The sequence below is a fragment of the Mobula hypostoma genome, chromosome 12, assembly GCF_963921235.1.
Source record: "Mobula hypostoma chromosome 12, sMobHyp1.1, whole genome shotgun sequence".
In the NCBI taxonomy this organism is placed as follows: domain Eukaryota; kingdom Metazoa; phylum Chordata; class Chondrichthyes; order Myliobatiformes; family Myliobatidae; genus Mobula; species Mobula hypostoma.
Genome location: NC_086108.1, coordinates 83,579,094 through 83,605,567, shown reverse-complemented (window position 1 = coordinate 83,605,567; position 26,474 = coordinate 83,579,094). Strand labels below are relative to the sequence as shown.

The 26,474-nt window shown below is 40.9% G+C and overlaps 1 protein-coding gene across 2 annotated transcripts in view; it reads left to right on the top strand.

The window, feature by feature from the left end:
• The first annotated feature begins 2,627 nt into the window (after positions 1-2,627).
• pif1 (PIF1 5'-to-3' DNA helicase homolog (S. cerevisiae)) overlaps positions 2,628-26,474 on the top strand; it is a 47,137-nt gene continuing 23,290 nt past the window's right edge. The window contains exons 1-8 of one of the 2 annotated variants that reach the window (XM_063065017.1): positions 2,628-2,689; positions 4,668-5,250; positions 13,389-13,518; positions 15,465-15,590; positions 18,482-18,635; positions 21,416-21,530; positions 22,677-22,783; positions 25,800-25,939. In XM_063065017.1, coding sequence (XP_062921087.1) covers positions 4,687-5,250; positions 13,389-13,518; positions 15,465-15,590; positions 18,482-18,635; positions 21,416-21,530; positions 22,677-22,783; positions 25,800-25,939 — 1,336 coding nt within the window. In that variant the 5' untranslated portion in view covers positions 2,628-2,689; positions 4,668-4,686. Of the gene's footprint in view, positions 2,886-4,667; positions 5,251-13,388; positions 13,519-15,464; positions 15,591-18,481; positions 18,636-21,415; positions 21,531-22,676; positions 22,784-25,799; positions 25,940-26,474 lie in introns of both variants that reach the window. The other variant, XM_063065018.1, reaches the window with a different exon arrangement.

Genomic DNA, 26,474 nt, shown 5'->3' with positions numbered 1-26,474 from the left:
TAATGCCCCTCCTCCCCCTTGTACCCCATCCCTAATTATTTATTTTTCTCTCTTTCCCTCTCACAATAACTCCTTGCCTGTTCTCCATCTTCCTCTGGTGCTCCCCTCCCCCTGTCTTTCTTCCAAGGCCTTCTGTCCGATGATACTCCCCCTTCTCCAGCCTTGTATCCCTTTTGCCAATCAACTTCCCAGCTCTTGGCTTCATCCCTCCTCCTCCTGTCTTCCCCTATCATTTCGCCCCCCCTCCCCCTCCCCCTCCCACTTTCAAATCTCATACTATCTCTTTTTTCCGTTAGTTCTGATGAAGGGTCCCGACCCGCAACGTCGACTGTACTTCTTTCTATAGATGCTGCCTGGCCTGCTGCGTTCCACCAGCATTTTGTGTGTGTTGCACTAGTTAGCAATCTCTGAAATCATCACACTTCTGAACAAGCATGGCATACAATAACTACACATAATTAAAAATTATAGATTAGGTTCTAGATGATATGAATTACAAGAGGAAGTAGGAGGGCAGAACAAACAGAAATTGCTGAGTATCTGAAAATATTTAAACGATGTACCAGGGCCATCATGGGGACTAATTTGAGTATCTGTTGCTTCTCCCTTTTACAAAAGTACCAAAAACAAGTTAGAACTCAACAATCTGCAAGGTGCCCGGAATTTTCAACACATTTAGATTTGAGGACTGAAACAGACTGGCGGTGGCAAGCCAATTACTAATGGTAAATTAAGCAGGATATTTTGTTCAATTATTTCATTCTCCTCTATACTTGTTCACTGGAAATGACACTAAACAATCTTGAATAATTTTTCCGGCAAATCAAGTTCATACAAGCGATTTCCAAAATTGAATTGACTTTATTATTTACATCCTTCATATACATAAGTAAAATTCTTTACGTTACATCTCCATCTAAATGCGCAATGTGCAATTTATAATAAATAGTATGCACAACAGGATAGTCAATATAACATAGAAATACAGTTGCATCAGCATGAATTAAGCAATCCGATGGCCTGGTGGAAGAAGCAGTCCAGGAGCCTGTTGGTTCTGGCTTTTATGCTGCGGTACCATTTTCTGGATGGTAGCAGCTGGAACAATTTGTGGTTGGGGTGACTCGGGTCCCCAATGATCCTTCGGGCCCTTTTTACACTCCTGTCTTTGTAAATGTCCTGAATAGTGGGAAGTTCACATCTACAGTTGTGCTGGGCTGTCTGCACCACTCTCTGCAGAGTCCTGCAATTGAGAGAAATACAGTTCCCATACCAGGCAGTTATCCAGCCAGTCAGGATGCTCTCAATTGTGCCCCTGCAGAAAGCTCTTGGGATTTGGGGACCCATACCAAACTTCTTCAACCGTCTGAGGTGAAAGAGGCGCTGATGTGCCGGTATGTACAAACCAGAGATCCTCGGTGATGTTAATGCCGAGGAAATTCAAGCCGTTCACCCTCTCAACACTAGATCCATTGATGTCAATAGGGGCTAGCCTGCCTCCATTCCTACTGTAGTTCTCAAGCGGCTCCTTTGTTTTTAAGACATGAAGGGAGAGGTTGTTTTCTTGATACCACTGTGTCAGGTTGATGACTTCCTCTCTGTAGGCGGCCTCATTATTATTTGAAAAAGGGGCAAAAGTGAAAGAAGACAGGTTTCCAGCGAAAGGGCATACATGTAGTTGAAGTGAACTAGATTTGGAGACATTGACCTGACACTCTAGCTCTCTTTTTACAGACAATCCACAGTATTTCAAGCATTGTCTATTTTCACACCAGATATAACTTCCTACTATGCTTTGGCTTTCCAGCAACGGTATTTGCTTTTTTCCTCTATTAGATATCCTAGCTAAATGCCTCACATTTAACAGTAAAACACATCCAATAATACTGAAGTGAAAAGCACCGGAAAATCGACGCACAGTTAAAGGCTGCATACAAAGTAATAAGTCACCTCGACAATGATTGTGCGCCCCTCCCCTTTTTTGCTTAATGGTCTTACTAAAGACTTTAATTAAAACGCAGGTAAAACATTGCAGCTTTTTAAAAAACGTACTGAATAACAATGTAACGGTTTCTTATCATCTACCCTGTTTATTACATAAAGTTAATCCAGCGAATACAAATACCATGCTCCAAACTTTCGAAAGTTTCACCATTTCTCTAGTTCGTCCCTGTTGTGAAAACCGAGAGATGGACACGAGAATGTCTACAGATACTGGAAACCCAAAGGAAGATACACAAAATGCTAGAGGAACTCAGCAGGTCAGACAACACATATGGAAATGAATAAACAGGGAACGTTTCGAGCCGAGACCCTTCTTCAGGATTGAAAAAGAAGAGGGAAGACACCAGAAAGTGAGATATAGATTTTTTTTTTTAAAAATGCATCTGATAAAAGTATAAACTCTAAACGAGAGCCGCGTTACAACAGTTAAAACGTCGATTTCCAACCCTCAGTACATTTCACTCTTTGCCCCAATGAATTACAGCAGAACCCAGCGCAGTAACGTCATAACAGCGATTTCAACCTTTGACCCGGTGGACACAAATGTGATTGGTTTGAAGTTTAAAGCGCCTTGCTTTGATTGGCTCAATTCACGCCGGGCAATTTGAAAATTACAGCGGATGTCGTGGGGACAAATAAATGCATATCCATAGTGGGGTGTATTGTAAAAAGTTAGGGTAGGGAGAAGGTAAGTGAATTGTCCTTTATTCTCAGTGCGTCAATAAAGTTGAAGCTTTCTATGTTGCACCGGCAAAGATCCGCTGGTTGATGGAGTGAAGCTGTACTGGGGTAACGCTGGAAGCTGACATGAGTCTGTGAGGATGGAGAAAGAACAGAAGAAACTACCCGGCGTGTATACAGTCACCTAAATCTACAGACTGCAGGTGAACTAGAAATAGGAATGAAACTTAGAAACCAATTCAGATCCAGGAAGTAAATTTCAGTCGGTAGGATGTCTATTACGTTAATTACTTCCATTCCCTTGCTCAAGCTTCCCTTATCAACCATTTAGTTGTTTAAACACTCGTTCACCCTTACTCTATCAATCTTAGACTTTCCCCCGTCCGTTTTCGCCATTGTAATTCTCGTTGTACTAGTGTTATTAGGATATTTTCCGTTCTTGTATGGAAAATGTGAAATGTGGTTTGATCTACTCTAACAATAAATGTTACAGGAATAATGTGTAGTTTGGGCTGTCTGGCAGCGTCGGAGACTATAGCTCCTTCCTGACGCTGGGTGCGCGCTGTGGAGTTTCCACGTACCCCCACTTACTATGTGGCTTTCCTCGGTGATGGATATTCACTTCTTGGCCAGTAGACTCCTTTCTCTTGTTTGTTAGCTAATCTTGCTTTCTAAACACAGTACCTGCCACTTCTAGGATCACAAACAGATTTAAGTAAACTTCCAGCTATCAGTTGTTTGACTTCTGGTCGCAAAGGGAAGTCGGTCTTCAGAATTAGTCAGCACTAATCACCTTTAGTTAAAAAAAGGGTTGTCTAAAGTCCAACTTTGCAAACAAGCTTTGTGGGTAGTAGACAATCTGTTTGGGAGAAGTAAAGTTTAGCTTACTACACTTGCTTTATTAGTCCTTCTGCGCAGTACAAGACAAAGGGTTCCTTAATTTGGGTTGATTCAAACAGACAAACTGACTTTTAAGTTATTTGGTTCAAAGAAGCTTGCACAACAGATAGATGATATTTAGCATATCAATAAATTTGTGTTTACATTTGGGAGGTTTTATGTTCTCAAGGAAGTTAGCTTCATAGCTTTACAGTATAAATGTAGGTAGCTGAAGAACCTTGTCTCCAAAATGCTTTTAGACCGTGTTGAAAGGACATCTGAGGAAACATCATATGCCTATGAAGTTACTGAAGTGGTAGAGAAAGGGTATAAGTATGGTGAGCGATTCAGGTTTATTAGGAGTGGTTGAAGTTCATCAAGAAGAATCCATTCCTCTGGCTTTGGTTTCAGTAACAGATGACTTGCTAGTATTTTTAATTTGTAGGAATTGTACCTGTGCTTTTGAAATCCTTTGAGTTTAAGAAATGCTTTGTGTTTTAGAAACAGTTTCTAATTGGGAAACAAACTTTTAAGATAGATGTCCTTTTGAGTTTTAAACGTGCTTTGAGAATGTTTGAATTCAAATGTGTATCACTGAAAATAAATGAACTGTTTTAAACATTTTGTTAGCTGGAAATATTGTCTCCTTAGTAAGCAGGAGGGACCCACTGCTCAAACGGTGGGTATTGGCAGCTAAAACTTGCCATGGAGAATAAACAGGGAAGTAAACTAGTCTTTGAAGATTAGGTAGTTACAGTATTATCTCCCTTGGTTAGAGTATTTGTGGCTATTTATATCCGGTAAGGCTTAAGATCTTTGAGTTTAGAGCCTTCAGCAAATGCCAGCATACCCAATACCATCACACCTCTGTGTTCCTGTTTTCCTTCCACATCTCAAATGTACGTGGGTTGGCTGGTTAAATAATCACTATGAATTGTCACTAGTGTGTAGAATCTGGTGGGTGTTCATGAGGATGTGAAGAGTATAACACAGGATTAGTGTAAATGGCTCAAATACAGTTTTGTACACCCAGTAGGCAAAGAACCTGTTTTCATGCTGTAACTCTCTATGATCTGGTAACTAAGTTTTATTTCTAATTTCTGCAGCTTTTGTCTCTGGGGTAGCATGTTCCCTGCTTCAGGTGTGGAGGTCCAGTGCAGTGTCACAGTGGAATACCTCAATCAGGCTGGTCAAGCTACCAAACGCAAAAATATCCATAATGCCAGTGTCACCCTTGGGCGCAATGAATTTCGAGAGCTTGTTCTTCTTGTGAATGATGGGAAATTGTCACAAACTTTTGTCTTGCGTGAAATCCAGCTTTTTACCCGCTTCATTCGGGATGGGAAAAGTACTGTCAAACTGATGCCTGAAAATATTCAGATACTAATTTCGAACTGCCCACCGGACAAACTGAAAATACTTTTCAAAACGTTATCCATTAAATATGCTGCAGAGAAGAAGATCAGCAAGCCAGTCAGTGATCGAACTCGACTGCTCTCCACCCTTCCACGCACTTTTGACACAATTAGCCCTGTGCAGGTGCAGGACGTTGAAAGAGCGAATAAGCGTCCATTGCAGGGCAATGTGCAGTCACCAACTTCTACGAAAGGACTGAAGAATCAAATGGGTAACACTGGTCCAAACAAGCAGATCAAGCGGTCAAGGACAAATTCATCAGAAAACTGCCTGGTTTGTAATCTTTTCCTCCTCATTTCTTTTACACACAGAATAATAGGTGCCTAGAGCATGCTACCAGGGGTGGTGGTGAAGTGGTGTCGATTAAGAGGCATTTAGACAGGCAAAAGAACATACAGGGAATGGAATGATATGGGTCATGTGCAGGCAGATAAGTTGACATGTCACTGTGGGCCAAAGAGCCTGTGGTTGTGCAATACATTTCTATGTTTTCTACTTAGTTTTTGATTTCAGGACAAAATGCCATTAGGAATACAACAGATGGTTGACTGGATGAGTGATGCGGGAGCTGTGGTATATTATAGTGCTTTCTCATGCCAGGTAGATTGTCAACAAATGGGTTTTAATCAAACTGAATGTTTCTTTTACTGAGGAGAAAGTATTTGTATAGTCTCCCTTTGTGGCTCCCATATATCTGTCTCCTTGTAATTGTAAGTGGGGCCGCGTTGACGGTTTGCCCATCTATCTTGTTCAAAGTAAATTTATTGTCAAAGTACACATGTCACCATATACAACCCAGCGATTTGATTTCTTGTGGGCATACACAGTAAGTCCAAGAAATGTAATAGAATCAGTGAAAGGCCACACATATGCAATATGCAAAAGACAACAAACTGCAAATACAAAAGAGAAGAAAAATGTAGTAATAATAAATGAGCATTAAATGTTAAGAACATAAGATGAAGAAACCTTGAAATTAAGTTAATAGGCTGTGGGAACAGTTCAGTGATGGGGCAAGTGAAGTTATCCCCACTGATTCAAGAGCCTGATGGTAGAGGGGTAATAATTGTTCCTGAACCTGATGGTGTGTGGGTCCTGAGGCTCCTGTATCTTATTCTTGCAACAGTGAGAAGAGAGCATAGCCTGGATGGTGGGTGACCTTGATGATGGATGCCGCTTGCCTGCAACAGTGCTCAGTGGTGGGGTGGGCTTTACCTCTGATGGACTGGGCTGTATCCATGACTGTTTGTAGGATTTTCCTTTCAAGGGCAATGGTGTTTCCATACCGGGCCATAGTGCAACCTCTCAAAACACTTCATCACAGTGGATGTAAGCGATACTGCAGGATAGTTATCTGAGGCAGGATAGTTTTCTTCTTGGGCATCAGTATAATTGAAGTCTGCTTGAAGTAGCTGGATATCTCAAAGAGGTTAAGGATATTGGGGAACACTCCAGCTAATTGATCAATAGAGGTCTTCAGACTCAGCCAGGTACCCTGCCTGGGTCAGATGCTTTCTGTAAGTTCACCCTCCTAAAGGCTGCTCTCATGTCTGCCTCAGACTGAAATCACAGGATCACCAGGGGCTGTGGGAGTTCAGGAAGGATCCTCCTTGTTTTGACAGTCAAAGCAAGTGTAGAAGGCGCTGAGCTAATCTGAGAGTGAAGCCCTGTTGACACTTATGTCATTTGCTTACACTTTGTAAGAGGTAATAGCATTCAAGTTCTGCTACAGCTGTTGAGCAACCTTCAGTGATTCAAGTCTAGTCTGGAATGGACTTCACTCATGAGATGGCACTGTGGAGATAGTACCTGGACTTCTTGAGTGTGATTTGGTCACCAGACCGGATCCCACTGATCTGGCCCTCAGCAGATTGCAGATCTCATGGTTCATCCAGGGCTTCTGGTTGGGCAAAACTCAATGATTTTGTGGAGACATACTCATCTGCGACTGTTTTTATAAATGTAAGGGGGTTTCGATTTTTATGTTACAGCGGAGGCTAATTAAAATGGCGTCTTTGTTATGTTAATCTGGGGAATGCGGTTTTGTTGTCTTAAACGCTGAGAAAGTTTGCGCTAGCAGCTTGTTGTGGTTTAGAGGGTGATAAGAAATACGTTATTAACCAATTGGGATAGTTGTTATGGTTTTGGTGTATTTGAAGATACTGTTTGCGAGGGGGTTTTGGGGGCAGAAGGCGGGAGAGCGAGACAGAGGATGGACGAGGTGCTGTGAGTCCGCTAACGGGGTCGGACCCCAAGCGGGACGTTCGGCAAGGAGACGGAGACGGATTCGTGTGGAGCGTCTGGTTGACCACCGTTGTTGGTCCCAGGCGGCCGGTCGAGGTGGTCCGAGGGGGTTGCAGGGTGAAGAAGAAGGTCCTTGAGCTCCAACGGTGTTTGTGCATGAAGAGATTGAACTTTGATAAGTGTGGCGCCTTTTATTTTCCTTTTATATTTTATTCTCTTTTAATTATATAGTTCCAGTAATATCTATAAACTGTATATCATTTAATTGCATCTGGTGTATTGTCTGTTATTTGGGTGGGTTGGGGTACCTCACACAGCATCCACACAAACTAATTACCCAGTTTGCCGGGGCCGAGGCTGTTTCCCTAGACGACAGCGAGCCGAGCGACCCTGAGGGTGGCCAGGGGGGCTACATAAAGTTTTATAAATTATTCATTCTGGAACCGCATATAGATGGGAAACAACTTTTAAAACTTAATTGCAGGGATGTTTTATTCTTTAATAGAAAGGCTGTTCATCTTTTGATGATTAGCCAGGAGGCCCTAATGTGGACTGATCATACCAGTTTTGACTGCATTTAAATTCAACTTATATAGCCACTATTGAATATTTAAAAGCTGAGGCTTTTTCACATGTACTGAGAGAAAAGTAGGTTTTTAAAAAAAAACACTTTTTTTTTTCTCTTACTCGTATAATCATTCCGATTGAAGTGTGCTGGAATGGCCAGGAACCAGATCAGCCCTATAACTACTTCTTCTCCAACGTAAAAGCATCAAATTGGATAAGTTACCGGGACCGGATGAGATGTGCTCCAGGCTACTGTGGGAGGCGAGGGAAGAGATTGCTGATCCTCTGGCGATGATCTTTGCATCATCAATAGGTCGGGAGAGGTTCCGGAGGATTGGAGGGTTGTCAATGTTGTTCCTTTGTTCAAGAAAGGGAGTAGAGATAGCCCAGGAAATTGTAGAGCAGTGAGTCTTACCACAGTGGATGGTAAGTTGATGGACAAGATCCTGAAAGGCAGGATATATGAACATTTGGAGAGGCATAATATGATTAGCAGTAGTCAGCATGGCTTTGCCAAGGGCAGGTCGTGCCTTACGAGCCTAATTGAATTTTTTGAGGATGTGACTAAACACATTGATGAAGGAAGAGCAGTAGATGTAGTGTATATGGATTTCAGCAAGGCATTTGATAAGGTACCCCATGCAAGGCTTATTGAGAAAGTAAGAAGGCATGGGATCCAAGGGGACATTGCTTTGTGGATTCAGAACTGGCTTGCCCACAGAAGGCAAAGAGTGGTTGTAGACAGGTCATATTCTGCATGGAGGTCAGTCACCAGTGGGGTGCCTCGGGGATCTGTTCTGGGACATTACTCTTTGTGATTTTCTTTTTTATAAATGACCTGGATGAGGAAGTGGAGGGATGGGTTAGTAACACACATCAAAGTTGCTGGTGAACGCAGCAGGCCAGGCAGCATCTCTAGGAAGGGGTACAGTCGACGTTTCGGGCTGAGACCCTTCGTCAGGACTAACTGAAGGATGGGTTAGTAAGTTTGCTGATGACACAAAAGTTGGAGGTGTTGTGGATAGTGTGGAGGGCTGTCAGAGGTTACAGCGGGACATTGATAGGATGCAAAACTGGGCTGAGAAGTGGCAGATGGAGTTCAACCCAGATACAGTGGCATGCAAAAGTTTGGGTACCCCTGGTCAAAATTTCTGTTGCTGTGAATAGCTAAGCGAGTGAAAGATGAACTAATTTCCAAAAGGCATAAAGTTAAAGATGACACATTTCTTTAATATTTTAAACAAGAAAGTGTTTTTATTTCCATCTTTTACAGTTTCAAAATATCAAAAAAGGAAAAGGGCCCAAAGCAAAAGTTTGGGCACCCTGCATGGTCAGTACTTAGTAACGCCCCCTTTGGCAGGTATCACAGCTTGTAAATGCTTTTTGTAGCCAGCTAAGAGTCTTTCAATTCTTGTTTGGGGGATTTTCACCCATTCTTCCTGGCAAAAGGATTCTAGTTCTGTGAGATTCTTGGGCTGTCTTGCATGCACTGCTCTTTTGAGGTCTGTCCACAGATTCTCGATGATGTTTAGGTCAGGGGACTGTGAGGGCCATGGCAAAACCTTCAGCTTGCACCTCTTGAGGTAGTCCATTGTGGATTTTGAGGTGTGTTTAGGATCATTATCCTGTTGTAGAAGCCATCCTCTTTTCATCTTCGGCTTTTTTACAGACGGTGTGATGTTTGCTTCCAGAATTTGCTGGTATTTAATTGAATTCATTCTTTCCTCTACCAAATGTTCCCCATGCCACTGGCTGCAACACAAGCCTAAAGCATGATCGATCCACCCCCGTGCTTAACAGTTGGAGAGGGGTTCTTTTCATGAAATTCTGCACCCTTTTTTCTCCAAACATACCTTTGCTCATTGCAGCCAAAAAGTTCTATTTTAACTTCATCAGTCCACAGGACTTGCTTCCAAAATGCATCAGGCTTGTTTAGATGTCCCTTTGAACCTTTTGAGTAGAACTTTTTGGCTGCAATGAGCAAAGGTATGTTTGGAGAAAAAAGGGTGAAGAATTTCATGAAAAGAACCCCTCTCCAACTGTTAAGCACGGGGGTGGATCGATCATGCTTTGGGCTTGTGTTGCAGTCAGTGGCACGGGGAACATTTGGTAGAGGAAAGAATGAATTCAATTAAATACCAGCAAATTCTGGAAGTAAGTGTGTGTGTGTGTGTGTGTGTGTGTGTGTGTGTGTGTGTGTGTGTGTGTGTGTGTGTGTGTGTGTGTGTGTGTGTGTGTGTGTCCAAAGATGAAAAGAGGATGGCTTCTACAACAGGATAATGAACCTAAACACACCTCAAAATCCATAATGGACTACCTCAAGAGGTGCAAACTGAAGGTTTTGCCATGGCTCTCACAGTCCCCCGACCTAAACATCATTGAAAATCTGTGGATAGACCTCAAAAGAGCAGTGCATGCAAGACGGCCCAAGTACCTCACAGAACTAGAATCCTTTTGCCAGGAAGAATGGGCGAAAATCCCCCCCAAACAAGAACTGAAAGACTCTTAGCTGGCTACAAAAAGCGTTTACAAGCTGTGATACTTGCCAAAGGGGGTGTTACTAAGTACTGCCATGCTGGGTGCCCAAACGTTTGCTTCGGGCCCTTTTCCTTTTTTGTTATTTTGAAACTGTAAAAGATGGAAATAAAAAAGGTTTGAAATATTAAAGAAATGTGTCATCTTTAACTTTATGCCTTTTGGAAATCAGTTCATCTTTTACTCACTTAGCTATTCACAGTAACAGAAATTTTGACCAGGAGTGCCCAAACTTTTGTATGCCACAGTAAGTGTGAGGTGGTTCATTTTGGTAGGTAAATATGATGGGAGAATATAGTAATAATGGTAAGACTCTTGGCAGTGTGGAGGATCAGAGAGATCTTGGGGTCTGAGTCCATAGAATGCTCAAAGCAACTGTGCAGGTTGACTCTGTGGTTAAGGAGGCGTACAGTGTATTGGCCTTCATCAATCATGGAATTGAATTTAGGAGCTGAGAGGTAATGTTGCAGCTATATAGGACCCTGGTCAGATCCCACTTGGAGTACTGTGCTCAGTTCTGGTCGCCTCACTACAGGAAGGATGTGGAAGCCATAGAAAGGGTGCAGAGAAGATTTACAAGGATGTTGCCTGGATTGGAGAGCATGCCTTATGAGAATAGGTTGAGTGAACTCGGCCTTTTCTCCTTGGAGCAACAGAGGATGAGAGGTGACTGGATAGAGGTGTATAAGATGATGAGAGGAATTGATTGTGTGGATAGTCAAAGGCTTTTTCCCAGGGCTGAAATGGTTGCCACAAGAGGACACAGGTTTAAGGTGCAGGGGAATAGGTACAGAGGAGATGTCAGGGGCAAGTTTTTTTACTCAGAGTGGTAAGTGCGTGGAGTGGGCTGCCGGCAACGGTGGTGGAGGCAGATATGATAGGGTCTTCTAAGAGACGTTTAGATAGGTACATGGAGCTTAGTAAAATTGAGGGCTATAGATAAGCCTAGTAATTTCTAAGGTAGGGACATGTTTGGCACAACTTTGTGGGCCAAAGGGCCTGTATTGTGCTGTAGGTTTTCTATGTTTCTATGTTCTTCTACATAAGAATTCACTTTACCCAGCATACGCTTTGATGCTTATAACAAACATGAATCTATCAAGTGTGATTTTTGAAAAGCTTGCTGATCCTACTTTTCAGAGCAGTTAATACTTACCATTTGGAAGAAAATTACTGTATAATGTCCCTTTATCCAATGAATATGCCCATTTTGGCCTGGGGGTTGGACTCAGCATCTTCCTCTGCTACAAACTCAGTTGACTCTGTGTGGCCCACGTTGAGCTGGTAGTTAAGTGAATACCTAGTATTAGATGGATTGTCTTAAATATTGGAGTGTATCAGAGACAGGGGTCATTGACAGGTAAAATCTTATGGTGTTGCTGGCTGGCCTACAGTTTATCCAGACTCAACGGGCAGGAAACTTCTTCACACAGTTGTACATCTGCTTAATCTGTAGAACAATATTGTACACATTTCTAGGTGCTTTAGCACCTAATGGGGAAATTTATATTAGTTCTTGCAACAGATGATCACACAGTAAATGTTGCTTTCATTGAGAGTTGGATTTTCTTTGCAGTTTCACCATTTTTTTCCCTGAGAAAACTGCAAGTGATATCAATTCTGTAATACCAAAGTAAATTACCAATCTCATTCTTTGACTTTGCCTGTCTGAAACATGACATATGCTTACAGACTAATTAACTTTTATTAACCTTGCTTTCCTTTTAACAGTGATATTTAAGGGACTAATATTCAAACTGCATTCTTTTTTTGTCAGCATGACCAGGGATCTCCTGCGGTATCAATTATTGCTCTGCAAATCTGATGTTGCAGGACCACTGTTACTGCAGTGCCTGGACCACATTGACCTTATAGGTCAGGTCCTGGACACCTCCCACTTCCTAGCCTTGGAATTGGTGCAGTCTGCTGCTACTGATCTCTGGTCACCTCTCCCAGTTTGCTTCTTGTGCTTTGAAGAGCTCACATAAACTCCACACACGATGAGAAGATATTTCATCTATGTTTTCATCTGGAGCAGACAGGGTGGGCAGGGCAACCACCCGATTTGTAGGCTCCACTGAACTGCTGACTTTCATAAATTGCAGCCACGTTGTATTATTCCTGTAGAGACCTCCCCGGCGATTTCCAGGAGCTGTATTCCTGAGTGCCTTTGTGAGCTCTGTATTCAATAGAAGTACCTTCTGTGGGTACCATTCCTCAGCTTTTCAAGGTCTTTCAGAATATCTATGAGCATCCTCTTGCTCTCCTCCTGTTACTGCAGAATCAGACATCTCAGTAGCTGCTTTAGGTACACCCATTTAACAGCTGCTTGCTAACATTGAAACTGCTAGTTTAAATTCTGACAGTTACAATATTTTGCAATAGGTCCACGTAGCAGCACCTCACAAACTGACACAGTATAATGTTACACAGAGAAACTCAGTGTGAGCCACATGGTTGAAGGCTAAGCTGCTTGATGCCACTAAAAACAATGTTGGAGTACTGCCAATAATGCTTTAACACTATAAGAAATTTCTAGCCCTATTGTTTTAGTGTTAATAATAGATGGCTCCATAATAAGTAAATCATTGCTCTCTATCTTTTAAGTGTTGCCATTCCATGCCATTTACAAACAAGCAAAGTTGCTCTAGCAGCACAATTTAGTCATTGCGGTTAAGTGGTTTACCATTTTGAAAAGCACAAAATTGTTTTTTTTATCAGTATATTAATTTTAATGTAAAATGTAGAAAGAACGAGAGCTCTGATTTTTCCCATGTCTGAAGTGGAAATGCTTAATGCTGGTCCTTCAAGCAAAATATTTAAAGATCATTTCTTGGCCATGAACCCTTCCTTGTCAGCATAACATCTCCACTCTCCCTCTTTGCAATGCAAAGTTATATGATGTGTATTAGAATTGCAAGCTGATAAAGCATTTGCTGTCTCTAAGTGTCTGCAGACAAATACCTGGATAACTTGAGCTTACTATATTTGGTGAGTCAGTGAAGAGACGATGGGGCTAGAGAATTCCAAAAATCCTTTAAATGTTGTATACTGTTCTGTTGCAGAGTACGGAACTGAAACCCACCAAAAAGCCCATCTTGTCAATGCCAGTGGGAAGGAGGCTCTCAAAGGAACAATCACACGTCCTTGCCATGGTCCTTAAAGGAAAGAATGTCTTCTTCACTGGAAGTGCTGGTAATTTAATGGGTGTAGAGGCAGACCTTTTCTTTACAAAAAATATTGTGATTTTTCAAGTCAGGGTTGTGAGTCTGAATAAATGAAATATAAAGAATTAACTTCTTCTAGGGCTGGGGATAGAGAGCCTGGAAATATTGAGGTTATTCAGAGTGCAAATATCATCCAATGCATTTCTGAAGATCATTTTATTCCCTCTTCTAGTCTCAAATCTTATCTCTTGCTCTCTCTAGCTGAATTAGCATTTTCCTGACAGGAATCTGTCAAATGAAGAATAGCATAGACTAGTCTGGGGTGGGAGAGTGTCATTGTCAGAGATCTGAAATCCAGGCTAGGCTTATCCTTTCCCTGTTGTCTGTGAGGAAGGATTGCAAAATTAATTACAGGTTTTGTCTTGTGCTGAGCTGCCTCATAGCCACAGTGACTGGATTCATTTCTGACTTCCTGTGTTCTCTGTGCGGAGTTAGCAAACTTTCTTGTGACCACGAGAATGTGCACATCGGTAGATTAATAAGTCAGTATTGCCCCTAGTAAACAGGTGGGAAATAAAATCTGGAGTGAGTTGATGGAAATGCAGGGAAAGTGGGGTGCAGCAACATCTAATGGGGGAATGGGGATTGCACTGAGAACCAATGTAGATTTGATGCTCAATAGCCTCCTATCTTAAAGAAATATGAAATGTTGTCATTACAAATCTACGGTCCAAATATTTTATACTTGATTAATTTCAACAAGTGAAGCTCTGTAAATGGAAGTGCTGCACAGAAATTAAGATAGCTGATTAGAAACATAGAAAACATACGACACAATACAGGCCCTTCGGCCCGCAAAGCTGTGCCGAACATGTCCCTACCTTAGAACTACCTAGGCTTTACCCATAGCCCTCTATTTTTCTAAGCTCCATGTAGCCATCCAGGACTCTCTTAAAAGACCCTATCATTTCCGCCCCCACCACCGCTGCCGGCAGCCAATTCCATGCACTCCTCACTCTCTGCGTATATTTTTTAAAAAACTTACCCTGACATCTCCTCTGTACCCGCTTCCAAGCGCTTTAAAACTAATTCCCCTCATGCTAGCCATTTCAGCCCTAGGAAAAGCCTTTGATTATCCACACGATTAATGCCTGTCATTATCTTGTACCCCTCTATCAGGTCACCTCTCATCCTCCGTCACTTCAAGGAGAAAAGGCCGAGTTCACTCAACCTATTCTCATAAGGCATGCTCTCCAATCCAGGCAACATCCTTGTAAATCTCCTCTGCATCCTTTCTATGGTTTCCACATCCTTCCTATAGTGAGGCAACTAGAATTGAGCACAGTACTCCAAGTGGGGTCTGACCAGGGTCCTATATAGCTGCAACATTACCTCTTGGCTCTTAAACTCAATCCCACGACTGATGAAGGCCAATGCACCGAATGCCTTCTTAACCACAGAGTCAAACTGCGTCGCAGCTTTGAGTGTCCTGTGGACTCGGACCCCAAGATCCCTCTGATCCTCCACACTGCCAAAAGTCTTAACATTAATGCTATATTCTGCCATCATATTTGACCTACCAAATGAACCACCTCACTTATCTGGGTTGAAATCCATCTGCCACTTCTCAGCCCAGTTTTGCATCCTATTAATGACCCATTGTAACCTCTGACAGTCCTCCACACTATCCACAACACCCCCAACCTTTGTGCATTCAGCAAATTTACTAACCCATCCCTCCACTTCCTCATCCAGGTCATTTATAAAAATCGCAAAGAGTAGGGGTCCCAGAACAGATCCCTGAGGCACACCACTGGTCACCTCTTTCTTGTAAGGTTGGATCTCGGGCAAAAATCAGAACTGACACGGTTTCCTAACTCTTTTTACATCTTGGATAAAATTTCACTGTTTCATCCCACAGAATGTATATGAATTTGTACTTTTCCAATCATTTTTAAAAAAATTTTGTTCAAGGTACTGGGAAATCTTTCTTACTGAAGAGGATTGTGGGAGCATTGCCACCGAAGTGTACGTATACCACTGCCAGTACTGGGGTGGCTGCCTGTCATATCGGAGGCACAACTCTTCATGCATTTGCAGGTCAGTTGTGCACCATCGTATGTGGTAAACAAGTGAAGGATCAGGACTGAGGAACTATACGTTGAAAACTTTGCCACAGGAATACATTTCATAAAAAAGAAAAATTACACAGGAACTTTCCTCTGTCACACCCTATGAATAAGTTAGTGCTCATTGTTTTAATAAGCATAATTTTTTTTGACTTTTTTTGGTCCACTGAAATAAATTTTCATCATCTGGAAAGGTTTAGAGTCCTCATTTATTTGGTTTTTTCTTGTATCTTCAAATTTTCATTATCACTCTTCCCATCACTCCAGTTATTACCGTGTTTCAAACACTTATCCACTTGAAAGTAAGTCTGTTCAATCTTCTCCAAATGAATGGGAGCTCCAGCTAAAAGTGAAATGACCAATGTGGCATTTCCTTATTATTCCCCAAAACTGATATAATTGTAGTTCCACGGCAGCTGGCAATTGGTGAATAAAATTTAGTAGAAGTATAAAGTGGTTATGTTACAATAGGAAAAATGGGCAGAATCATTATGAAATAACTAGTATAATATTAAAAGCCGTGCAGGAACAACAGGAATGCTAAACTTTCAATGTGGCAAGATTCTGCATGCAAAAAAATGGGCTCTTTGACTTATTTGAAAGATATTGGTATATTAATCGTAAATGAATAAGGAAGTCCAGATAATCCTTGGGCCTCAGTTAACCTATTGTATTCAGTTCTGGGCAACAAACTTTGGGACAGATGTCAAGATTCTGGGTTGAATCCTGATTAATTTATTATTTTACTAGGGATTAGCAATTTCAGTTCTCTGAAGAAGTTTGAGTACTCTTTCTTGGGGTACCTATTGCCCATTATGCTGTTGGCATTTAGGGCAGCAATGAAGGTCCTCCATCTCTGACGGTTGTCAGAGCTACCTTCATCATGTCAGTAACTTCCTTCCGGTTTTCACTACTGTCAGTCATGCAAGTCCTGGGAGGAGACTCAGGAATACCATCACACTCAGATATAGAAGGATCTTCATTGCAGTTTCCAACGCAATTTTGTTTTACCAGTCAGGGTTGTTGGCCCTGAGCTGAACCCCCAAACCTGGAGGACCAGTGGACCACTGTTAGTCTGGCCTCCAACCTTTGACCTGTTTGGTGTGGGTGACCCTACAGAGAGCCAAAGCAGGAAGCTCCGACTCTAGCCAACATAGCTCTCCAGGTCACTGACGCACTCAAGCCTCCAAGTCACGACGAGGTTGTGATCCCCTTGGAGCCTTTCTCGAGGTAGAGAATATAAAAAGGAGATTGGTTAACATTCTTTATTCTAAGGAGAAGCAACCACACTTCTCTAGTCTCTTCAGAGAACTGAAAATCCTGATTATTGGTGCCATTCTCATGTTCAAATCATGAACGCCCGTGGAGAATAATTGTGCTGACTTAATTTCACTGTAAACGGTCAGAACAAGAAGACACCAATTTAAGCTAACTGACAAAGGAATCTTAGCCAGCACGAGCAGAACATTTATTTTCCAGAGCAGTGGCCTGTTTGTAAATGATCCTGGCTACACATTCGGGGGTAACCTTTAGAAAAGAAAATTGGAAAAATACTCGAAAACAAGAAACCTACAGGTGAAGACTTGGGAATAGACTAATTAGTTTACTACAGTAGAAGAACTGAAACAGGCATGGCTGTCTTTGATATCATTCCAACCGTAACCTCCACTTTGTTCCAGCTGTTACTGTTCATTTCATTGCATTTCTATTGGCAGTAAGTTCAAATGTATCAAATTTTGCCTTGGGGGAAGGGGATCGATAATCAGAGGTTATCATCCACATCAGCACTAATGACACAAGTAATAAAAGATTGTGATCCTAAAGACTGATTGTAAGAAGTTAGGAAAGAAATTAATGACCAGGATTTGAAAGATGATCCCTGGCAGAAAGTTCAAAAACTGGAGGATCTAGAATGAAAGTAACTAACAGGGAACCAGAAATTAGTAAGTTGTTTTTTTTTGTGTGTGTTTGCATTGTCTGGGTCTAGAATATGTTATCAGGGGGAATTGTGCAGGCAGGTGCAATAAGTGATAGAAAGAGATAGACTCTGGGAAGACAATGGAGGAATGGATACTGTTGTATGAGCCAGTATTGACTCTGGACTGAATGGATTCAGATGGTCTTTCTGAGAAGACCATCTAAGAAAATCACAGATGAGGGAGGATAAAATACTGATAATTTACCAATGTACTGTACTTAGAAACTAAATCAAATCACTGGATTCAGTAAATGGAACAAATTCACACTGCTCAGTATGTACGTATATATGCACATCCCTCTTGCCCATTGCAAAGTTATATATATTCACTCTACCCCTGCAATATTTTACCATTTTCAGCAGAGGCTATAGTTAATAGCTTAGTGTGAGTAACTCTGCAGATCTAAGTATTCTAATATCTCTATTGGCCTTTAGTTAAGTTTTCAACACTCTTCCCTTACGATGAATTGTGATTTGATTAAACTATATTTTTTTGTTTTTCAATTAGTTACAAGAAGTTAATGGGAAGGCCTTCCTGTTATGGGCTCATGAGGGTTTGGAGATTACCACATGATCAGACACTTTTACTAGTTTAATGATGAAGGGAATTGCTGAGGCAACTGGAAATTTCCTAAACATTTCAATGGTGTTACATAATAAAAAGTAACAATCCGAATGAACCAAGGTGCCAATGTCAGATGAAGAGTGGTCATCGATTTGAATCATTCAGGATTTCACGTGTTTTCTGTTATATTTCAAATTGTTCGTACTAGCTAAGTGGAAGATATTTACTTACCGATTTGAGATTGAGGTATTGAAAAGGCAGCATTCAATACCATGCTTCCCGAGGTATACAACAGATTTTGGATCTATTGTGTCTACAGGAATTGGATCAGGAAAAGCTTCTCTGCAACAATGTGTGGAGTTGGCACAAAGACCCGGGATCCTCAGTCACTGGCTAAACTGCAGGCACCTCATCATAGATGAAATTTCAATGATAGAAGGAGAATTCTTTGACAAGCTTGAAGCTGTGGCAAGGTACATCATACAGTTAAAAGGGCATGCTATGTGCCTCTCATTTCTCTCTGGTCTTGTAAAAAGGATACTGATCTGTAATGGTGACCGTTCAAAGGTGTGTGAACATCTGACTGATAAATATTGTCCACCTTCCTTGTGAGAAAGTATCCAGCCTTTCATTGTACTTTCGCACAGTAGCACAGGAGATCAATTTTACATATCAGTTGGATGTTCACTAATAATGCCCCCATTACACTTTATTATTTTACTTGTTAATCATCACACCAAGGTGCTTGTTATGTATATAATTTGCTTAGTTTCTGACTACTATTATGTGTTAGTAATAATATCTGTGCTCTTTCAAATATATGCAGGGGTCACTGTTGCCTAGGATGAGATATTAGTTTCTCAACTTCTTTCTGTCCAAGTACATGATGGTTATGCAATTTATCCTACAAGCATTATAAAAGGCCTAATTTGGTGATGTCACCAAAAATATAAGTTGTCTTTCAAACATGCACTGGCAATTTCAAGCACTGCTTCATTAAGACATACTAAAGATCATATAAATACCCTTGCTACTGATTTTAATTCTGCTCCTTTGCTGTCTTAGACTGACTAAGATTTAATAACCTTGGCATTCTGTTTCCCCTAGAGATGAACATTTGATCCAAAATCCTCGGCATAACAGACTGCACCTTGCTGTAACTCATCTACTGTCAAAACTATTCTTCTGCCTCTTCCAGATTTGACTTTTTGCAGTTCTCTCCTTGTTGGTTTCCTTCACCAACCATTCAAGTTCAGTTTTTCCAGAAGTCTCAGGTACCCATGTCCTCCCCCGTACAACAAAGTCTACTTCATTCATCATTTTTATCGTTTGTTATATGCCTTTACTTCCAACCCTCTAACCACTTTCAATTTGAAATTATCCTCCAGGCGTGACCATGGGCCGCCTTTTCTCTGTAACAAAAAGAAAATATTTTTCCCTTCCTGTCCCCGACTGCAGCTTCTGCTCTTTGGTCTGGTATTGGTGGTTGTAGCACCAGTCTCCTGGAGTGTGCATTCCAAAATTCCTTCCTTTTATCAGACATCCCACCTCTCCTGGAAGTTCCAAGAGTCTCCCGCATATTAATAGGGGCTCCCTGATGTCTGTAAATTATATACAATGTCCTGGAAGAGACATTGTGTGAGAGAGAGAGAGAGAGAGAGATCCAAGAAAAGTCAGAGTGGCAGAGTGTTCCAAAAAATATATGAAATGTACGTCACTCCAGACTACACTAAAGTGTACCCCTGCCTAATAGGGGTCAAAAATAATGACAGTGTTGCTCGCTGCACTGTTTGAAACAGTGACTTTTCTATTGCCCATGGTGGGTTAAGACTGTAAAAGACATGTTGAGGTGAGTTTAACAGGTGTCATTCGTTCATTAGCATAGCGAACGTTATTTAAACTAGCTGGCTAGCTGCTAAGGAGCTACTCTATTGCAGACATCCCACCCCTCCTGGAAGTTCTGGGAGTCTCCTGCAAATTGATGGTGCTGCCTCCCTGAAATGAGTTTTTGCAGGGTGGGATGTCTGTTTTATTTCCAAGGTCCCTTTTCTGTTTTGTTACTCACTTTAACTTTGCTCTTATTTATCCCATCCTAATTTAATTTCTTTGGCTGGTGCCAGGCTTTTGTTTTGACTCTGCCTCTGTTTCACTTCTTGCTGTTCATGTATAAAATTAAAATATATGTGATTATCAAAGGCTTTATAAATGAATGACATTTATGATATAATATGAAATAAACTATGCTTTCTGTGATGGCTTGTCACCAATCGGTAACAAATGGAAATTGTTGATTGTTGCTGATTACTTATGGACAATAGTGCTGTAAAATATAGTAATAACTCCATAATCTTGACTTGTACTGTCAACCACTTATTTTTAGTGGTGATTTTTAAAAAAGAATATTATGTAGCTACATACACTCAGCAGCCATTAGGTACGTTGTTTGTTAATGCAAATATCGAATCAGCAGATCATGTGGCAGCAACTCAATGCATAAAAGCACGCAGACATGGTTAAGAGTTTCAGTTGATGTTCAGACCAAACATCAGAATGGAGAAGAAATGTGATCTAAGTGGCTTTGACCATGGAATGATTGTTGGTGTCAGACAAAGTGACTTGAGTATTTCAGAAACTGCTGACTCCTGGGATTTTTACACAGAACAGTTGCTAAGGCAGGAGTTTCCAACCATTTTTAATGTCATGAATCCCAGGTTGGGAAACCTTGCTCAGAGCTTGGCAGAAAACTTAAAAAAATCCAGCAAGGGGCAGTTCTGTAGGTGAAAACACTTTGTTAATGAGAGAGGTTAGAGGAGAGTGGCCAGATGGGTTCATGCTGACAAGAAGGGGAAGGTAATTCAAATAACCATGCATTACAACAGTGGTGGTGCAGAACAGCATCTCTGAATACACGACACATCAAACCTTGAAGTGGATGGGCTACAGCAGCAGAAGACCACAAATAGGAGGTACCATTTTTTTAATTTAAAAAAAGTGGCCACAGAGTGTCTCAACATCCTGAGTTAACTTAATCCAATGTTCATAAATTGGTGTAATAATGATTAAGTTCTTCCTGAAATATTTTGGATGACATTGCTCTGGTGTCTGTGCGAGGAGTTCCAATCTGCGCCTTGTAAGACATGAAAATGCCCGATGCAGGCCTCTCATGGTCAGAGTCAACGTTCCCCCTCCTTCCTATTCTCAGGCAGTCGCTCAGTACCTAAACCGATATCACTGTTCCCTTTTCCTTTTGCAGGATTGTTCGAAAGTGCAATGAGCCTTTTGGTGGAATCCAGTTGATAATTTGTGGAGATTTTCTACAGCTTCCTCCTGTGACTCACGGCAAGGAAAAATATAAGTTTTGTTTCCAGGTAAGAAGTTGAAAATGTTAAACATTAATTTTGAGGCAACCCAGTAACTTTGAGGTAGGGTAGAAGGAAAGAAATTCATCGTCTTCATGTTTTCCCTGCAGTTCCCAATGTAATTGAATGTATTTAGGATTGGGCATCAGTCACAGTGCATGTCCTAGATGCAAAATGGTTAATAGTTACTGAGAGGATTTCTTTTCCTTTAATGGCCTGGATCCAAAATTATCGATGTGCAGTACAAAACACGTTTTACTACTTGAGTAAATATATCATTGCTATTGTCACAATCTGATCAACTTTTAACAAGACACTATTTTTAAGTTTATCTAAATGGCCAGCATCAGCTGTCTGCAAAATAGTCACTCCTTTAACCAATGAAGTTGCGAGGATACTTGCTGCTTATTGATTTTTGTCTGTGACCCAGATTAAGACTCTGAAATGTAGAAATAAAACAACTACTTGATGGAAGTGGGAGAGTGTGTGTTGTTTGCTCTAACGAAAATTGGGGGGGGGGTGTTCTGATTTATTAGGATTTTGGATGAGGTAGGATATTAAAATAACACCTGGTTATTTAGAGCTGAAAGTTCTAAAATAATTTATTGCCTTCCATGATGAGAGGACAGACAAAGAAAAGTAGAAGATAGAACAGATGTAGGAACTGCAATCATAGTTGTGGTGGTTGGCAACCATCTGTCTCGAAGGATAATGGGTGATGATCATCATCACAAGCCTGGGTGGAAGGTATGGAGATCCTGAGATGCCCAGTTGTTAAGCTCCCCCTCTCGACCTCACCAGTATAGTCCAAAGAAAAACTCTGAAGCAATATGCTTGGCACCAGCTTGGCTGCAGGAGCTGCCAGAAGGATGTTCAATGGTGTCCAGCCGCCTTAAGGGCTCCTCTCTGAATTTGCTGCCTGGGTTTACTCCCGTAGCCTTCGTCTCTCCCGAGGCTACCCACAGAGCAGTGGGGCTATTTACTCTTAGCTGGGGATCTGGTTCACGAGCACCAGGGCGTGTCCACATACCATAGTACATCATTAATTGAACAAGTGGGAAGAATTTGGAGGAAATAATATTCCTATTTGTTCCATTACTCTGGTTTTGGGAGTCTCTGCACAATAAAGTGAAATGTACCTTGCGATTTCTTTAGGCAAAGAGCTGGTACAAATGTATCAAGGTGAACATGGAACTGACAGAGGTGCGAAGGCAAACCGATAAAACGTTCATTGCAATGTTGCAGGCTATACGGCTTGGGAGGCAAGTACTAATAATCTTCGTATTTACAGCAATAAAAAAGCCTTGTACTTTTAATTTTCAGTAATTAGATATGGCTTTGTGAGCATGTGTGTGTGGATGTACAATGAAAGCTTTCACTGAAATAGATAAAGGCAGGACAGGTATGGATGATGAATCTGATAGTGTTCAAAGATGTGCAGTGCATGAATTGACTTTCAAAAATTAGACTTTGCAAACAATAGCCTTTACCTATTCCTAACATTTCCTGTTGTTGTAGTTCTTACTAAAGAGTCCAATAAAGGTTAGCAAATTACAGCATTATAAGAAATAGGGCCACTGAATTGGACCAAGAAAGGAATTAGCTCCTTCTCTCATTCCAGATTAGGAAACGGCAGGCCATGATTATTTCTGTACTCTTTATTAAAGGAGCAGGGTTGTGATCAAAATTTTTTAAAAACCCATAATTTTGAGAAGGTGAAAGAATACAGCTTCTTGAAATTGTTCTGATATATTCATTATTATAGCTGACTTTCTACCTCAAGGCTAGCTTCCTTCTCAATCACCATATTCCCTCTATTTCCTAAAAATGTACATTAATCCTGATCTTGGAGCATATACACAACTGAGAATCCACAGCCCTCTGACACTACTTTTGAGTGAAGAAATTTACATTTATCAGTACCAATGGCAGAGATTTTACACCATAGTTATAAATTCTCCACTAGAGACGTTTGGCGTTTAACTCCACTATTATTTAGATCTGTAAGTCAGAGACTGTCTGGATGCGAAGCAGCAGTGGCAGTCTTGGACCTGCAGGGAGCACTCTTGCCTCATTGTCAAACACTGTGGGATTAAGAATCACTGTTGATCACTGGTGGAGGAATGGACTGTTTTTCAAATTGGGATGCACTTGCATTTGAGATTACTAAGCACAGGTGTCTCAAAAAGTAGCTTTGCCAATAGTACTCTATTTTAAGAAATGGAGAAGATATTTTACATCTAGTATAATGCAATAATAATAAATTAATAAATCATCTGTTAGTTACAAAGCCGCCAGGAAGTGTGATCATATAATGACAGAATTTAAAAACAAATGACTGATTTAGTTCAATCTGAAATCAAAATCATAAATTTATAACAAAGCAAGCTCCAAAAGGCATGAGATACAATTTGCCTTTGACATATTGAGAAAATGAGCAATCGCATTTGGAGAATGAACAGCACAGTATGGGCCCTTCGGCCCAGGATATTGTGCTGACCCATATAAACATGTTACATAATCGGTCTAACCTTTCTCTCCTACACAATCGTAACTCTACATTTTTAAAAGTTCCACGTCAGTTAAGAATCCTTAAAATGTTAGTATCATATCAACATCCCACACATCCACCACTCTCTGTACATTACAACCTTCTTCTGACATTTCCTCTAAACTTTACATCATTCACCTTAAAAGCAGGTTCTCTTGTAATTGTATAAATCTCAACTAATATACTGTGCCTATTTTAAGAAGTATTCATCCCCCTTGGAAGGTTTCATGTTTTATCGTTTTACAACATTTAATCACAGTGGATTTAATTTGGCTTTTTTGGATACCGATCAACAGAAAAAGACTCTTTCATGTCAAAATGAAATCAAGTCTCTACAAAGTGATCTAAATTAATTATAAATATAAAACACAAGATAATTGATTGCAAAAGTATTCATCCCCCTTGATATGACATACCAAATCATCACTGGTGCAGCCAATTGGTTTTAGAAGTCACGTAATTAGTTGAATGGAGAATCACCTGTGTGCAGTCAAGATGCTCTAATTCATTGTAGTAGAAATACACCTGTATCCGGAAGGTCTGGCCGCTTGGCGGTAATGCACCATTAAGCTGGATGCCAACCGCCGTAAAACAAGATACAGACAGGTCTGGCTGCTAGTGAGTCAGTATCCTGGCAAAGAGACACTATGTAGAGAAAAGAACACTCCAAGAAAAGGTTATTGAAAAGCACAAGTCAGAATTTGGATACAAGAAAATTTCCAAGTCACTGAATATCCCTAGGAGTACAATTAAGTCAATCATCAAGAAATTGAAAGAATATGGCATAGCTGTAAATCTGCCTAGAGCAGGCTGTCCTCAAAAACTGAGTGACCATGAAAGAAGGGGACTTGTGAGGGAGGCCACCAAGAGACTTGTGACAACTCTGGAGGAGTTACAAGTTTCAGTGGCTGAGATGGGAGAGACTGCGCATACGACAACTGTTGCCGGGGTGCTTCACCAGACGCAGCTTTATGGGAGAGTGGCAAAGAGAAAGCCACTGTTGGAGCGGGGAAACAAAAACTCACATGGAATCTCAGCTAGAGTTTGCCAGAAGGTATGTAAGAGACTCTGAAGTCAGCTGGGAGAAGGTTCTATGGTCTGATGAAACCAAACATTGAGCTTTTTGACCATCAGACTAAATGCTATGTTTGGAGTAAGCCAAACACTGCATGTAATCAAAAATATGGTGGTGGTTGCATCATGCTGTAGGGATGCTTCACTGAAGCAGGCCCTGGAAGGCTAGTGAAGGTAAATGAATGCAGCAAAATACAGGGAAGTCCTGAAGGAAAACCTGATGCAGTCTGCAAGAGAACTGAAACTTGGGAGAAAAATGCTTGGACAATGACCCCAAGCATCAAGCCAAAGCTACATAGGAATGGCTTAATAGCAACAAAGTTAATGTTCTAGAGTGGCCAAGTCATAGTCCAGACCCCAATCCAATTGAGAATTCATGGCTGGACTTGAAACGGGCTGTTCACTCAATGTGGCAGAGTTTGAGCAGTTTTATAAAGAAGAATGGAGGAAAATTGCAGTGTCCAGGTGTGCAAAGCTGATAGAGGCCTACCTACACAGACTCAAGGCTGTAATTGCTGCCAAATGTGCAATTACTAAACACTAACTGGAAGGGAGTGAGTAACTATGCAATCGATTATTTCGTGGAGACTAATCTGTTGTTGGTGTTTTTTTTTATATACAAACACCATTAATTTCCAATCCTTTTTGATCAGATGTCCAGATGAAGTTGCAACCCAACTGATCAAGACTGCCATCCAGAAGATAGATCGAGATGGAATTCTAGCTACACGGCTTTGCACGCATAAAGATGATGTGGAATTCACCAATGAGAAAAGGCTCCAGCAGTTACCAGGTAAAAAGTGAAGGTCCAGGGTAGATTTCTATGATTGTTCAAGTACAAGTCTCTCATGAATGTCCAATAAGTATATTCAAAACTTTAGTGGCAATCAACTGTTCCACCCAGATTATACATCTTGTTATTTTTTAAACAATTCCTTTTTGACTAAATCCAGTAATTTTCCATTTATGGAACAGTAAGTTTGAATTTGAATCTAGTTGACTTATTCAGAAAATCTCTAATGTGGGTCCTTTTATGATCTGGGAGCCAACTACAGAGAAGATGAAAGAACTTCTAATCCCTTAATTCTTGTGTGTTGTTCTGTGGACTGAGCTGTTATTGCACAATATGATGCAAGACTGTTGTGCTTTGTGAAGTTTATTGTTCTTGTGGTCATATTAAAGGAGTCATTGTAAAAATCTGAATCAGCACATAATCCATGACTATAAAAATTCTTAAACTGAGGCTATGGAAAATCCGTGTTAAAAATCAATTGCTTTCAGAGTGCAGCTTCCAGTTTGTTTTCCTTCATGAAGGATGGAATGTTTTC